Here is a 15,177-nt window from a genome sequence, read left to right on the forward strand (position 1 = left end):
GATGTAGTGCAGTACTCCAGGTAAAGTGTATGTAAAGGTAACACTAACCTCTAGCTTCTCACTGAAATCCTCAGTGTAAGGAACGAAGCGGCTGTCCTTGTCTCCCTTGTAAAACCAGGTGCACCGCCGCACTTCAGAGGGCTCCTCCTCCCAGTACACAGCTTTCCTCACTCTGTCGTACAGGTACACATCATAGCGACCCCCGTCGGTGCTCAGAACCACGCTCTCAGGGTCAGGCTGGACTATGACACAAAAGTCACACTGTTACAGCACAAGTGCAAGCATTTTTCTCTCTCATCCCAACCTCAGTCACTTCTGTGATGACTATCAGGCCATGAGAATAGAACAGAACTTAGAAAAGACCTCAGAGATCATCGAGTCCATCCTATCACCCAACACCATCTGATCAACTAAACCATGGCACTGAGTGTCTCATCCAGGCTCTTCTTAAACACCTCCAGTGATGGTGACTCCACCACCTCCCTGGGCAGCACATTCCAATGGCCAATCTCTCTTGCTGGGAAGAACTTCTTCCTAACATCAGCCTAAACCTCCCCTGGTGCAGCTTGAGACTGTGTCCTCTTGTTCTGGTGCTGGTTGCCTGGGAGAAAAGACCAACCCCCACCTGGCTACAGCCTCCCTTCAGGGAGTTGTAGACAGCAATAAGGTCTCCCCTGAGCCTCCTCTACTCCAGGCTAAGCAACCCCAGCTCCCTCAGCCTCTCCTCACAGGGCTGTGCTCCAGACCCCTCCCCAGCTTTGTTGCCCTTCTCTGGACACCTTCCAGCACCTCAATGTCCTTCTTCAATTGAGGAGCCCAGTTCTGGACACAGGACTCAAGGTGTGGCCTAACCAGCGCTGAGCACAGGGCAGAATGACTTCCCTGCTCCTGCTGGCCACACTACTCCTGATACAGGCCAGGATGCCATTGGCCTTCTTGGCCACCTGGGCACACTGCTGGCTAGTGTTCAGCCTACTATCAACCAGTAGCCCCAGGTCCCTCTCTGCCTGGCTGCTCTCCAGCCACTCTGACCCCAGCCTGTAGCACTGCATGGGGTTGTTGTGGCCAATGTGCAGAACCTGGCACTCAGATATGCCACGGAAGAGAAGCTTTGTAACGCCAGGCAATCATTGTGTGCTCCTGAAACTCCTCTGCATGCTCTGTACACAACAAAAAAAGCTTTGAACAACTCCCAGATTTGAATGCTTACTCCAGAGCTGAGAGAGTTAACAAAAATACAAGCCAAGACACAGATAATCAGAGGTTCTACATGAAAATGAGATATCCACTAGGGATGTAGATCTTAACACTGTTAGCATCCAGCAACAGATAATGTAAGAGAAATAAATTAAGTGGCACAAAAACTACCTAAAACCTAAAAGTAGGTTGTAGTGAGGTGGGGTTCAATCTCTTCTCTTTAGTATCAGGTGATAGGATGAGAGGAAATGGCCTGGAACTGTGCCAGGGGAGGTTTAGACTGGGTATTAGGAAACATTTCTTTACTGAAAGAGTGGTCAGGCTGCCCAGGGAGGTGATGGAGTCACCATGCCTGGAGGTGTTCAAGAAACCTGTGGACATGGCTTAATGGCTATGGTGGTGTTGAGAGTTGGACTTGATGCATCATCTTGAAGGTCTTTTCCAACCAAGCCAATTCCATGGTTCTATGAAAATACATATTCAAGCTATGTATTAACTCTACTTATTACTGCCAGATCACCCTCCCACACATCAGTGGCATTGCTCTAATATCCTCCTTCTAACACCTTCTGTTCACCTTTGAGTAAGACATGACTTACCAGAATTATAGACTTCCTCGAGCTTTGCGGAATCCAGAAGGCTGAAGGGCAGCCATATCTGCTTGTCCTCTACCTCCTTACAGTAGAACCAGTGTGGCTGAACAGGCTCATATTGGTTCTGCAGCAAAAGAGGAGGTGCCTGGACCAGTGGACCCGCCGGCCTGGGAGCTCGGAGCTGTGACTGAGCCTGTGGAAACTGAAAACACCCACGGGCTCAGCACCTCAGTGTCACACAGTTCTTACACAACTCACCTGCACTTGCCTATGAAGAACACTCTGAGCCTTTATTCCAAACACGTTTTCCTCCCCCCCAGAGCATTCTTTTCCATTCTGAAAACATTGCTGACAAGTTGTCTGCTTTATCAGGTTTTTGTAAATTTACCCCTCTCCCATCTGAGGAAGGATGTGAACTTCAGCCCCACAAAAAAAGAACTTACAGGTCTAGCACCCTGATCACATAAAACCAGTAAGATTTAAGATATTCTCTTAAATTTTCAAAACTCAGGCTGAGCTTCCTGCTTATGGTCACAGAATTTGACATGAAAATGAAACCATCAATGCTCTTATGATCCCTTTATACCTAATTGTATGTTTGTATTAAGAGTGCCAATTTCAACAACTGGCAGCTTCAGCTGTAGCTCTCTTCCTGCAAAGAGATCAGGACAGGCAGATTCCAATCTGAAAGGTAGCCTTAGTGATGCAAGAAAAGAACTGATTTTGAAAGGGACAACAGCCTCCATAAAGCTGAGTCCATATACACTGTACAAAGACCTGGGGTTGTTCAGCCTGGAGTAGAGAAAGCTCAGGGGAGACCTTACTGCTGTCTACAACTACCTGAAGGGAGGTTATAGACAGGTGGGGGTTGGCCTCTTCTCCCAGGCAACCAGCACCAGAAAAAAAGGACACAGACTCAAGCTGCACCAGAAGTTTAGGCCAGAGGTGAGGAGAAAGTTCATCCCAGAAAGAGTAATTGGCCACTGGAATGTGCTGCCCAGGGGGGTGGGGGAGTCCCCATCCCTGGAGGTGTTCAAAAAGGGATTGGATGTGGCACTTGAAGCCATGGTTTAGTCAGTCATGAGGTGTTGGGTTGGGCTTGATGATCTCTGAGGTCTTTTCCAAACTTCTCGATTCAATGCCAACCTTATTGATGCTATGATTCTAAGATCCCAGTCAGCCCAACTAAAAGCAAGTGAAGCAAAGCAGCAGCAACTGCTTTGGTTGATGTAGTTAAAGAGAAAAAAACAAACTAATACATTGTATAGCACAGGAAATCCTGCAAGTGACTTCTGAAGTTTGTTCATCTTTAGGTTCTTTTAATCTTTACCTGTTTCTTTTCTTTAGTCAGAATAGCAACAGTTCAGGCAAAATAAAAACCACTTTTGTTGTTTTCAAGGAAAACTTTTCAAGTTATTACTCAACAGGCTCAAGGGGTTTTAACAATCTCTTTTTTTGTGAAGGTGAAAAAGAAGGAATGGAGGTTAATGCTTTCTGTCACATCAAATCCTCAACCCATGTGTTTCAAAGGATTTACTGCTAATTTGCATGACTTAGATCCTAATTTCAAGTGCTGCCTCCACCAGCAACACCAGCTGGAAAAGAGATTTCCAGTCCATATCTCGCAAAAGGATGAACAACCTGATGTCAAGCAGAGGCAGACACGATGCAGCAGCACAGCTGAAATGGCAGCAGGGTCAGTGACAGACAGAGAAGAGCAACAGAACTTCACAACCAGGCTTTGCTTCTCACCCCAGAGGCTCACACAGCTACAGCTTCAGACTACAGCTCGCTTCAGAGATGAGAAAGCTTTTCTAAAGCAGCAGTTCCAGGCTAGTTCTAGTGAAGAGATTTTGCTATCAGAAATCATTTGAGGCCTTTTCTGGGTGGTTTTTGCTGGTCTGTTTGGTTTGGTTTGGTTGTGGATTTTTTGTTCTTTTGGTTTATTATTTTTGTTTACTTGTTGGGGTTTTTTTTTGGGGGGGGTGTTGGTGGTGTTGTTTGCTTTGTATTTCTTTGGTTTGGTTAAGGGTTCTTGTTTGGTTGTGTTTTAGGAAAAGAAAAGCCTTCAGAAGATAAAATACACAGTTCAAAGAGGAAAATGACTCAAAATTGGTTTGTTCTGGTACCAGGCCACGGGGAATGATTGATATACCTCTGTCAGGGGTCCTGGAGGTGTCTGATACATCTGGACAGGCGGCACAGAGGACGGCTGGTGAGCAGGAGCATGACTCTGCTGCAGCTGGGGCGGAGTAAGGTAGGGGTTGGCTCTGCTGCTCAGGGTGGTGTGCCGGTAAGGGTTATAGCCCTGAGGAGAGGTTCCATGGGGAAGAGCAGACGCACTGGCAGGGGGGGGACAGCTCTGCTGAGGAGTCTGATAAGCAGTGACCCCGCCCTGTGAAGCAGGTGGAGCACCGTAAGAGGCCTGGGACTTCGGAATGTGCGGCGAGAAGGCATTTTGCCCATCCTGGGCCCCAGACACCAGCGGCAGCGAAGCTGGAGGCCTGGAGAAGGCTGGAGCTCCCACGGCGGGGGCAGTTGTTAAGGGTGGCTGCCCGATACTTCCAAATGGATCACTGCTGCTGGGTACTTGAGAGAAATAGTTGAAAGTCTGTGGTGGATTGGGGCTGGCAGAAGTCTGACCCAGGAAGCTGTCCTCTTCACCCACATCTGCAGAATCATCTGCAACAAAAGAAATAAAAAGGTCACTAGAGATATTGTGAGAGGTTTGAACTGGTTAGTGCATGTGGTCAGAATGTCCTGGAACATTATCACCTACTACCAAAAGGGTTCCAAAGCCTGCATATCCTTGATGATGAAATACATAATAAAATGAAACAAAAGATAGCAAGTCTTCAAGAACACTTAATATGTACCATAAAACTCACTCAGATTACACTGAAAAAACAACAAACTTAAAAATCTGAACTCAGAGATCACAGTATGACTGAAGTCAGGACCTGCCCAAGCCAACTGGCAAAGATCCCTGCTTTCAGGGCACTGGAATTCTTTCCAGTTTCCCTTATGCCTACCAAATGCAAGAACAGCTTTGGTCCATTTCCTTTCACCATGCAAACAGCTGCTAAACACAGGACTTCATGCTCTAATTTTCAGACTTCCAAGATCAACTTCAGAAGTAGAGCTTAAGGACATTCCCAAGTAGGCCAAACCTACTGTCTAACCAATCTGTCCTCACCTGCTCCTCCAGCAGAGCTCTTGCAGGGTTTCTCATTTGATTTGCAAGGTGGCTGCAACTCATCACCCCAAGCTATTTGATGAGCAGGACTCACTCCAGTTCTCCCTAAAAATCCTACTGCAGTCTGGCATAACAGCTAAATCTCTGGTGCAAAAAATAAATCCCCATTCTGCACAACTGCAAGGTAGGGCTTTAAAAGGTGCAAGGCCATGACTGCCCTTTCCCACTGAGAAAACACATAAACCAAGTCCTGGTCAATCATAGTTTGCTGCTTTGCAGTGATCTAGTAACAAGTGGAAAAAAAGTTGGTTCCACATTATCCAAGGTCTCACAGTAAACTCAGTTTAACCTGTAACAGTCTGAGCACCACCATCTGAGAGAACAGCACCTTGCAAGCAGCCAGTGCAATCTGCAGAAGCTATAAAGAGTTGCTGTCATCATCTCTGACAATCTAATATTGCCCAGGACTTGGGGAAGAAACCCCAATGTTACCATTGCTTCTCTGCTACTCAGTCCCCAGCCAAAGAGGCCAAACATCTCTGCAGCAACAAGCAGCCAGTAACAAATGTCTTTATCCACAGCCAACGTAACTGTAATCCAGAGTATCAGGGGAGCACAGGGGAATCCACAGAGAAGATTCCCTGGAAAGCTGCTGTTCTAATTAATTAATCATAAAAGAAGCCGCTGCCACAACTAGAGAAGAATATTTTAATCATCTTTTATCTAGTAATCTTTTCTGGCTATGTCAATGCAAGGCATCACCTGCAGTTATCAATTTCTTTTGCTTTTCCCTAGAGCACTTTGAGAAGCAAACACCAAAATCTCGGGGTGTGAACCATCACGTGGAGAATACTAAAACCACTTAGAAGCAATGATAAGCATGAACTCAGGCCCATGGTTTATCTCCCAACTATAAGCAGAATAGCCATTGATGCCAAATAAAAGGCCTCCATTTCCAAACAATAAAATCCTTCTCCCTTTCACATTCACAAACATTGTGGAATAGAGAGAAGCATCCTGCATACCGCTGTCAGTCCTCAGCTTTCCAAAACAACTGGCAGCAGAGCAGGCAATTCACCTCCCCGTGATCAGACCATGATAAACACACAGCAACGTGCTGAAGAGTTTTCAAGGCCTTTACCAAAGCTCTCTTCACAAAACACCTACTACTCTCCAATTCCAACTAGGTTTAGTCTAACTCGGTCCCTCCTTGCAAAACAAGGTTGGCACAGGGTCTGTCAAAGCAGAAGTTGTGTGTGTGTCTATTCATAGATATACAAGCAGTTTTCCAACACAGCACATTACTTTCTACTTTGCCTTTTCCTAAGTCTGTGAAAGCTACATTGGAACATAAGGCCAGACTGGCAGAAAACCAAGCATTTCATACCAATTTATAAACTCCCTATGAGTGTACAGCCTTGACATACAAGGGCAGTGTTCTTGCTATATACAAAACAGTCTTTCTTCAACAGCAACTGTGTGACAAGCTCCTTCTCCCTGCACGAGGTGGAACCTTGTTACTTAGATAGCCACCTAACAGCCACAAGCGACATCGACAGTGCGCTTCCTCATTGGGAACACCCTTTGCTGCCTACACAAAGTGTATTAGTTACTGTAGCCACACTCGAGTCAGAGAATGCAGCTTTCATCACAGACTCACAGAAACATTCAGGTTGGAAAAGAGCCTCAGGATCACCAAGTCCAACCCAGAACCCTACTCTACAAGGTTCACCCCTAAACCATGGCCCCAAGCACCACATCCAAACCACCTTTAAACACATCCAGGGCTGGTGATTCCACCACCTCCCTGGGCAACACATTCCAATCCCTGACCACTCTTGCCCTGAAAAAAATGTTTCCTAATGTCCACTCTAAAGCTACCCTGGTTGCACCTTAAGGCTTTTACCCCTTGTTCTATGACTAATTACCTATGAGAAGAGGTCAGCACCAGCCTCTCCACAATGTCCTTTCAGGTAGTTGTAGACAGCAATGAAGTCTCCCTTCAGCCTCCTGTTTTCCAAACCAAACAGACCCAGCTTCTTTAGTCACTTCTCATCAAATTTATTCTCCAGGCCCTTCACAGCTTCCTTGCCCTCCTCCGCCCTGGCTCCAGCACCTCCACATCTCCCTTGTACTGAGGTGCTCAAAACTGAACACAATACTCAAGGCGAGGCCTCACCAGAGCTGAGTGCAGAGGGACAATCACCTCCCTCCTCCTGCTGAACACAGCATTTCTAATGCCGGCCAGGATGCCTTTGGCTTTCTTGGCCAGCTGGGCACAGTGCAAAGCACAGAACACTTCTTACTCGCCCTTGGAGATCAAACAAATTTATGACTGCACACAGTTTTCCTAACGTTGGTTGTCAGATGCCAAACAATTCCTGATGATCAATTCTGATTATAGTTTAAGCAATGTAAAATTCAAACTCAAGAGCTTGTCCTCTCCAGCTTCAAAGTATGACTCAAGCCACAAGGTGCTCTACACAGCCAGATCCCTATGACATCTGGTTGGACAAATGGTGAGCATAATGAACCATGGAAATGAAACATTTGACAGGATATGGCCCTAACTTGGACAGAGATGAAATGTGGCACAACCTCTGGCACTGAAATTCACTCCAGTTGCAACACTACGTATCTTCATCTGATCAGATTTTAAGTGAGATGGAGAGTCTAACAATTCACCACATTAATGACACCTCATCAGATTGTCTCCCTGACTAGTTTTAAACTCTTCAGGAAATTGCCACAGGTCCTCTGTGCAAAGTTACAGGCCAGAACAGCACTTAAAAATTACTCTTATTTTTAAAAGTAGAAACCATGTATAGTTGCAAGAAAGAAAAGCTGTAAGGATTGCACCACAAAGTAGCAAACACATCAGGTACTTGGATACCTCAGGTTAGTTGGAATAATACTGATACTTTTATTTCACTCACCTTAAAAAAATGTAGCTGAACTACAAAAATGTTTCAAATCCATACCTGACAAACATTTCACCAAATCTATAGAAATGTACTCCACTGATTTCCAGCTATATCAATACTTACAAAAAGCACTGAAATTGGGTCTTAAGACTTTGGATTCAACATGCACCAGCACAGTAAAATTCAAAATATCTGACTTTTAGCTGTATCTCCAATGTTTAGGGCTTTAATCTTACACAGAACACATTTCCAGAAGGATCACTTCTTTTACCTGAAACTGCCTGAGCACCAGATTTTGTATATGGAACAGAACAGAACAGAATAGAATTAACGAGGTTGGAAAAGACCTGAGAGATCATCAAGTCCAACCTATCACCCAACACCATCTAATCAACTAAACCATGGCACCAAGTGCCTCATCCAGTCCCTTCTTAAACACTTCCTGTGATGGTGACTCCACCACCTCCTTGGGCAGCACATCCCAATGGCCAATCTCTCCCAATTTCTTCCTAACATCCAGCCTGAACCTCCCCTGGCACAGCTGGAGACTGTGTCCTCTTGTTCTGGTGCTGGTTGCCTGGGAGAAGAGACCAACCCCCAGCTGGCTACAACCTCCCTTCAGCTGTAGAGAGCAATAAGGTCTCCCCTGAGCCTCCTCCTCTTCTCCAGGCTAAAGCTGCACACGCATGTGTTTGGAACATCACGAAGGCTTTAGAAGGCAAGGATATTAAAACCGTGGTTAAATCAGCAAGGGCAAGTAAGGTGCCTACTTAACATGCTATTTTCATACTGGGATAATAGAAGATAACATGGAAGAGCTAAAAAAAAAAGAAGAAGAAGAAGAAAAGCCGAACGGAAGTACTAACAACTTTTAATTGCTGAAACAAATATGCAAATCAATGAGCTGAAAACACGATAACCATCCCCTCTCCTCCGACACCTAAGGAAAAGCCAAGCACGTCTGCGTTAAGTACACGCCAAGCAGCAGCACACAGACGTCTCAAGCAGCTTGTCTTTCCTAAAGAACCAGCGCCCGACAGCTGGCAGTGGCAACCAGCTCAGAGAGCACCACGGAACCGACACGTAGCGGGCCCAGACGCCGGCCAGGCCCGAGGTACCCCTTGGCGAACCCCGGCTCGGCTCCTCAGGGCGCCCGCCGACCCCCCATCCCCTGACGCAGCGGCACACAGGGGCTGCGCGGAAGCCCAGCGGGGCAGAGCCCTCATTCCCTCCGCATCCTCCCGACTCCCTCACAGCAGCGCCTCAGCAACCCCCCCGGGCGCCCTCCCTACCGGCCGCCAGGAGAGCGGGTTCCGGCGTTGCAGCCGGAGCTTGGCTGACCGGGATGAAGGGCACGGTGAAGTTGAAGTCGATAGCTGAAGTAGAGAAGAGCAAGTTGGTCCCGCCGCCGGTGGCCCCGGGCTTCGCTGCCGCCATGGCTGCACCCCGGCCACGTCCCTTCCCCCGCGGCAGCCCGACCCTTTCCGCCCTCAATCGCTTTGCCCGGTTGTAAAATGGCGGCGGCAGCGACGCGCCCTGACGGCCTCTCCCCGTACGGGAGGGAAGGCGGGCCCGGCCCTGGCAGCGCCGCCATTGCCGCAGGAAGAGGAGGAGGAGAAGGAGGGCGGAAGTAGGGAGCCCCCGTGCTAGGCTTGTGAGCGGGAGTCGGCGGCTGCAGGGCGCCGGCAGCCCCCTGCCTGCCCTCGTCCGCCGCGGCGAGGCTCGCCCTCGCCATGCCGTGCGTTGCCGACTGGCTCAACAACCCCTTCAGCATCGTACAAGGCATCTTCGGTAAGCGCGGGCCGGCCGGGCCGGGCTCTTCTCAGCAGATCTCTGTGAGGGCGCCCTTAACCGTAACCGCGCGACGGCCGGACGGGGCTTTCCCTCACGGGATGGTGGCGGGAGAGCGGCGGGCCTGGCCCTGCCTGAGGGGCCGAGGCCGGGGGCAGCGGGGACAGGGGAGCGCCCGTGTGGGCTGGGAAGAGGAGCGAGGGCGGGTGGCCGCTTCGTCCTTTCCGGGCGAAGAGCGAGCGGGAGCCGCGTTCCCGAGGCCTCCGGGAGCTGCGGCTTGGCGGGGTCCTGTCCTGGAGCTGTGCGATACTTCACGCCTGAGCAGCAAGATCTGCCTAGGCTTGGTAGGCCAGCTGGGGTGGGGAAAGAAAGGAAAGAAAGTGTATTCTGGGGTTCAGGAACAACGTCTGTTGCCTACACGGATTGCCGATCAGCAGGAGTGTTACCAGTGCCATCAGCTGAAGCTGCTTCTGTGCAAGGTTTGATCTTCCCTAAAAGCACATTGAAACACAATTTGCTGCAGTGAACATAAGGCAGAAAGTTGTACCCCGTTTCTTCCACTTTCTAGCTGGGTCTGTTGCAGTATTTCAGAGCTCTTCCTTGATTCTAAGCATCGGTGTTCATTTCGTTTGCCTGACAGGGCATGAGATGCAAAGTCAGTGTAATTATAAGGGGTATAAAGTAGTCTAAAATGCAGTCGTATGAGCAGAATAGAAATAAACGTTTAGATTGCTTGCTGTGCTGAAAGAATGCCCAGCAGAAATCTGTTATGTGATGCTAATACACACATAAATGTGTTTTGCTCGTAGCCCAAAATGTTCCCAACTCTGACTGGGAAAAGAAGGTAACCGAATACTTCAAGGAGAAATTAAAAGAAAACAATGCTACTAACTGGGTAAGGTTATTTTATTCTCTTGTGGTTATCCCTTTCTTAAGCTTCGTTCGTTTTATCTCTTTAATGGTTGCACTGACATGCTTTTGAGAAGCTCTTCCTTTCAGGACCAGTGTTAAGCCTAGACTTTGTGCTATGTTATTTACATCTCGGTCGCTTTAATCTGCGTTCAAAGCGAAGATGTAAAATGCTGACTGAAACAGAGAAGCCAATCCACTTGACCTCAGCGTATTCTTTTGCCCCGGGCCGTAACTGCTGAGTGCTGCCTGTTTGTGTGACTATCCTGTAGATGGCAGGAGCTGACAAAAACTGTCATTTTTGAAGGCATTCTTGCTTACCATTTACTGTGAGTCTGCAGGAAGTGTTTGTACACCGCAAGGTTCTGAGCTGCTGCTTTTAGACCCCTTCTCATCTTTTGTCGTGATTCTGCAAACTTTGTGTGGGTTGAATAGCTGCTTGAGCTTTTAGCTTTCAGGGGGAAACAAATACTTTCTGCTAAAACAGAATCAGGGCTGGTTTATGCAGTTTAGCAAGAAAGCTGTGCTTCAGGTTTTAAAACGAAGCGTGAATACTTGAGTTCAAAAGCTGATCTTTTGCTAAAAGACTGGGGTGAAAGCTGCATTGGATTAGAAACTTTCATATCAAATCTGTTCTACTTATGGCTGAAAAAACCAACCAAGAAGTGAAAATGATCAGGTTTCTTCATTTCTTCCTCTGTCAGTAAGAGTGTTCTGTAGTTAATGACAGTTTAAATCAGTGTAGATAGCAGAATTAAAAATGTTAGAAGGAATTAGAAGTGCATTTTCTTATGAGGGACTCTGTTTGGTTTTTAAAACACTGTTCCCTGTAGAGCCACTTTAAGGTTTTGTTGCATGTGGTGTTGCTTTTTTTTTTTCCAACAGAGGGTTTATCTTCAAAATCAGAAAACTATTCTTTTGCAAGTCTCATTATTTCAAGTTATTCCACATGCCTAGGCATTAATTATTTTTTTCTTTCCCCTTCTGTTCTTCCATTGTCATGGAAAGACTCTCCCAGTGTGAACTTGGAAATTAACATACAGGTTTTCCACAGCCTTTTCTTGTAAGAAATTGTGCATGCAATTGCTATGGTACCACTGGTACACGGTAGAAGTGCTGTCAAGTGGGAATAAGGCAAACAATAAATTCTATGTAGTGCTGCAGCCACAATAATTCCTACTTTAAGAGTTAGTTTCAAATGTTACACAGTTTTCATGCTGGTTCAGTGGCTGAACTGCATTTATTTTATAGTCAAGTATCAGGATTGAGAAATGAACAGGACTGGAGGCTTTGGAACTGGAAGAATTTGGGAGCTGTTCAGAGTCTGATAGTCACAACTCTTATCTGTGATAGCTATTGCAGAAACTTCTGGTGTTGAGCTACACTTTGGTACTGCTTGGATCGAGGCAGGAGATGTGATCAGAAAATATTCAGTATGCTACCTGCTAAGGCACTGAGTTGTCAGAGGCAATTAATCATAACAACAACAATACAGGGTTTGAGGCAAGTAACCGGACAGTGAGATGTGAGAATAAGTTGGTGATGGTTTGTGTGCTGATTTTTAGCTTGCCTCAGAGCATTTCTTAATATATACCAGGTGTTTAGAATAAGGTTTTTCTTGTAGGTGCCATCACTGAATGATGTTCCTGTGCATTACCTGAAACCCAACAGCTTAGTGAAATTCCGCTGCATGGTTCAAGATATGTTTGATCCTGAGTTTTATATGGGAGTGTATGAAACAGTGGACCCAAACACAAATGCACGTGTAAGTGAAATACTGCTTTGTTGCTTTGGTAAATGTTCACCATTTCATCCATTCTAGCCCTCACATCTCTCTCCTTTCTGAATGAATCCTGAGTGGAAGCTTGGGCAGGGTGTCCTGGAGGGGCTGTCAGCTGCGGTGGTTTTGGTGCAAGCGATTCATCGTCAGGGTGCTGTCAGAAGGGGGATGATGGCCTTGTCTTTTTCTTCTTGGCAGGTTTTGCATTTTGGTAAATACAGAGACGTGGCAGAATGTGGGGTAAGTTATACAAGTCATACAAATCTGGAGACTAAATACTGGACAGAAAGATGCGTTTTATAAATGCAGTGTAGCTTATTTGGAAGGCAGAGGATTCCTGGAGGTGCTGCTCCTAAAGGACAAGCTTGGATTTGGAGAGCAGAATATCCTCAACTGCTCACAGGCGTTCTGAGCTCAGCAGACTTCAAGCTGTTTCTGGTTTATTTCAAGTCTGTTTTGCTTGAGGGAAGGAGTGAATTTTTCATCTTGAAACTCTCTGCTGTGGAAGAGAATTTACTTTTGGTAGTACAGTGCACTTAGAGTCAAAGCAGCATCAACACAGCACACTCCAACCCTGGCAGTATTCAAAGCCAGGTTGGATGGGGCTTTAAGCAACCTGTTCCAGTAGGAGGTGTCCCTGCCCATGGCAGTGGGGTTGGAACTAGATGATCTTTAAGGCCCTGTCCAGCCCAAACCATTCTGTGATGCAGACTGTTTGCTTTCACTGTATCATGAGCATGTAGTCTTGCATGGATATTTTAACTTCTGGCTGAGTAACTGAATCTGTGGGGTTGGGGTTTTTTGTTTGGGGGTTTTTTGTTTGTGTGTTTGGGGTTTGGGTTTTTTTAAAGGAAAAACTCTTAATCAGATCTTTAACAAAATTTCTCTTGGTGTTGTAGCCTCAGCAGGAAATTGATCTGAACTCTTCACAAACCATCACCTCCGAGAGACAGACTTTCTACTGTGTTCCAGTGCCTGGTGAATCAGCATGGGTGAAAGAAATATCTTTTGTGACTGAGCTGGTGCTCTGTTATACAAACAGTGATTGAAATAAGTTCAAAGTTTTATTCTGAGTGACTCAGGGGAGGTGGTAGGTGTAGAAAATGTAAAAGGAAAAATGAGTGGTGTCCTGCATGCACCAATGATTGCTTCTTGATTTAGTGGGGATTTAGACAAGATTTCTCATGTTTGCTTCAGAGGGCCTTGATGATTTCTGTTGATTTCTATTTGCAAGTGCTTGGGAAAAGAAAAGTCAGTTGAGCTACAGACATCCCATTGACATCCTCTGATTAAAATTAGGACACACAATGAGATTCTCCTCCAAGAACCTGTAAGAATACCTGTAGCTGAGCACATTAAGACAATAATGCCTGGAGAACTGAAGTATTGTGGCTTTAATGGTTTGATCACAGTATGTCATTTTTATCAATGAGGACAGGAAACACTTTGAGGAGCAACAGTCTTTAGTTTCCTCTAGTGAAGAGAAGCAGAATTCTCTGAGTGGAATGGATACAGGATGCTTATTTTAACACCTTCTAGGAATTTTATATTATTTTCTTCTCCAGGGAGCTGAGGGAGAGGTCTAGAAAACTTGAGGTGTTTGCATTTTGTAACAAGAGAAGGATTTGATGCAAAATCTGTAATGATTTGGTGTCTCACACTGTGACTTCAGAATAAGAAAACTGACTTGTCATTGGCACAGAATGCCAATGCAGTTTTAAAATTAGGCTAACACAGTCTTTGAAGTAAGCTTGCAGCAATAGAAAATTGAAGTAAGCTGGACTGTAGTGAAAATAGTGAGCAGGATCCCAATGCTTACCACCATGCTAAGGAAAAAGAAAAGTGTATTAGCTTTTCCCAAACTGACTTGCAAATGTAGTGTTGCCCTTGTCTTACAATTAATCTGTTCATTTTCTGTTTCTTTTTAAAGTAATAATAATTGCAAGTCTTTGAATATTAATGCAAAGTCTTTAGGGTTGAGATGTGGAGAGGAAAAAAAACTGTTGAGATTTGGAGTTGTGCTTGACCACAGGCATGTTCTGTGAGTATGAAACAACAAAAAGCCACCCTTCCTTTTTAGAGATTGATAGTGGAATAACACTCAGGGGCTTTTAGTTTCTATTTTCACCACAGGCAATGACTGCTATAGACTGCAGGTTATTTTAGATCTCTAAAGAGAGGATGTCTGCATAACAATTGGAGTCCTTATTGTAATGTTTTGCTCCAAATGGGCTAATAGCAATTTCTTTTAATAGATTTAAACAAAAAACTCAACCAAACCAAAGCCTCCCCCAAACAACAATTTCTTTTGCTTCTTTTTGGACTTCCTGAAGTGAGCCTGTAGTTGTTATCCTTAACCCACAATTTCAAGCATACATTAGTGCCAGCCAAGCTCGAGTTAGTCCTTCAACATCCTACACACCGAGTCGCCACAAGAGGAGCTATGAGGAAGATGAGGATATGGATCTCCATCCATCTAAACAGAAGGAGCAACATATGGGTAATAATCTCTTGATGAATGCTTGTGCTGATAGCTTTCCAGAATTTGCAAAAATTTGGTTCTCCAAAACTGAAATCTTTGCAATTGTTTGGAGCAGTCCTGCAGTTGCAGCCTTCAAAACTATCTTGGTGGCTTTGTTGAAGTCCTCTGTGGTTTAAACTGAAGTGGTGTGGATGAGCTGATGGTGTTGCACGTACACTGTCTGAGTTGTTGGTATTACTTCCTACAGTTAATTCCTAAAATGAATGTTTTGCACAGCAGCTCACAAACATGTATTTGCAGCAGCA

General features: G+C 45.8%; 1 protein-coding gene across 1 annotated transcript in view; it reads right to left on the reverse strand.

The window, feature by feature from the left end:
• SEC23IP (SEC23 interacting protein) overlaps positions 1-9,696 on the reverse strand; it is a 32,698-nt gene extending 23,002 nt beyond the window's left edge. Inside the window, 7 exon segments of the mRNA XM_054163378.1 lie at positions 49-242; positions 1,797-1,992; positions 3,946-4,472; positions 9,203-9,374; positions 9,376-9,494; positions 9,497-9,597; positions 9,599-9,696. Of these exon segments, the coding sequence (XP_054019353.1) occupies positions 49-242; positions 1,797-1,992; positions 3,946-4,472; positions 9,203-9,374; positions 9,376-9,494; positions 9,497-9,597; positions 9,599-9,696 (1,407 nt within the window).
• Positions 9,697-15,177: the final 5,481 nt, after the last annotated feature.

This window comes from Dryobates pubescens, chromosome 8 (genome assembly GCF_014839835.1).
Source record: "Dryobates pubescens isolate bDryPub1 chromosome 8, bDryPub1.pri, whole genome shotgun sequence".
Lineage (NCBI taxonomy): Eukaryota > Metazoa > Chordata > Aves > Piciformes > Picidae > Dryobates > Dryobates pubescens.